The sequence below is a fragment of the Trachurus trachurus genome (genome assembly GCF_905171665.1).
Source record: "Trachurus trachurus genome assembly, chromosome: 21".
In the NCBI taxonomy this organism is placed as follows: Eukaryota; Metazoa; Chordata; class Actinopteri; order Carangiformes; family Carangidae; genus Trachurus; species Trachurus trachurus.
In genome coordinates this window covers 28,392,455-28,394,126 of record NC_139899.1, presented here as the reverse complement: position 1 = coordinate 28,394,126, position 1,672 = coordinate 28,392,455, and the positions used below count along the sequence as shown (strand labels likewise).

The 1,672-nt window shown below is 44.6% G+C and overlaps 1 protein-coding gene across 1 annotated transcript; it reads left to right on the top strand.

The window, feature by feature from the left end:
- Positions 1–316: 316 nt before the first annotated feature.
- On the top strand, positions 317–1,127 carry LOC311004819 (gamma-crystallin M3-like; the record flags this gene model as incomplete). The annotated part of the gene is made up of 3 exons (XM_083996988.1): positions 317–331; positions 484–723; positions 846–1,127. 3 exons carry the CDS (start codon positions 317–319, stop codon positions 1,125–1,127), a joined length of 537 nt encoding a protein of 178 aa, XP_083853114.1.
- Between the last annotated feature and the right edge of the window lie 545 nt (positions 1,128–1,672).

The following is a 1,672-nucleotide window of genomic DNA, read 5'->3' as shown; positions in this document are numbered from 1 at the left end:
CTGCGACTGATTAAAAACATGAGGGTAATGCCTTGAAAGGAGGGCACGTTTGTGGAAAACACGTTCTCTGTTGTTCAACGACAATAACACGCGGGGCCTCTTCCCCACAACCTGCAACCATCGCAAATCATCATCTGTTTGAAGGTCACTTTGAATTGAACCCTACGCGGGGGCCTCATGCTCCATGTTGCTCTGTCAGGGGGTTTCAACAATGGGGTCATGGTATCCTTTGAGGGCGAGGTCAGGTATAAAAGCAACAGGGAGTGATGGAGAAAATTGTGCAGTCAATTTGAGCCAAAACAGTTCAACTGTAGCCATGACCATGGGCAAGGTGTGTGCAGCTTCTGCCTCCTCTCATTTTAATCTCATTTAATGCATGCAAACATTACATTAATCAAATATGAAATTTACACTTTATACATTCTGTGATACCCTGAATAATATTTTCCTATTTTCTTTTCTTCTCCCCCCCCCCTCCTTCAGATCATCTTCTACGAGGACAGGAACTTCCAGGGTCGTTCCTATGAGACCAGCAGCGACTGTCCTGACATGTCCTCCTACCTGAGCAGGTGCCACTCCTGCAGGGTCGAGAGCGGCTGCTTCATGGTCTACGACCGTACTAACTTCATGGGAAACCAGTACTTTGTGAGGAGGGGCGAGTACTCCGACTACCAGCGCATGGGCATGAGCGATTGCATCAGGTCTAGCCGTCATATCCCCATGGTATTGCAATTTTACTCTTAATTTGAAATCAATCGCACCTTTAAATATGAATATGATGATTCATATTTTCAAAGAGAAGATTTCTTGCAACTCATGTTCATCATGCTCATTTCACCCTACAGCACAGAGGTCAGTTCAGGATGAGGATCTACGAGAGGGAGAACTTCGGCGGTCAGATGCACGAGCTGATGGACGACTGCGACAACATGCAGGACCGTTACCGCATGAACGACTGCGGCTCCTGCAACGTGATGGACGGCCACTGGCTGATGTACGAGCAGCCCAACTACAGGGGCAGGATGATGTACCTGAGGCCCGGCGAGTACAGGAGCTTCAGGGACATGGGCATGAGCGGCAGCAGCAAGTTCCAGAGCATGAGGCGCATCATGGATTCCTGCTACTAGATCGCTCGATGTGTAAAAGCGAGATTTTAAATAAAAATCCAGTGATTCTCTTTTAAATGAATCCTCCTGTTACTTATTACTGAGTGGACTGACATTCACACACCAACCTAAACTCATGGTGAACAAACTGTAGTAGCTACTGTATGTTGGGGTCAAAGCCTCTATAGCCTCTAGTAGGCTTTAGGGTCACGTTGGTCACCATCAGATGGCAGCATCATCCAAGTTTTAAACCTAAAAAGGGGCACATAACCTTGGATTAAACCATATTAGTTACTTACTATATATTGCAGCATGTTAACATTAACTTTTTTTTTAAATTTGTCCTATACCTACTCTCCCTAAATATTCATGCCACTCTTAGGTTTTTGCTCTGAGGCGTCATTTACTTGACTTTATTCAGTGTCAATAGAATTAGTAGGGTTAATGCAACAGCTACATCTTATATTCCTATAGTAGGCTACATCAGGTTAAATCATTAATAGGTGCAGCTTAAACGGAATTGTTGTATTGTATTGATAACCCTAGTTCTCCATGATAGGCTACAT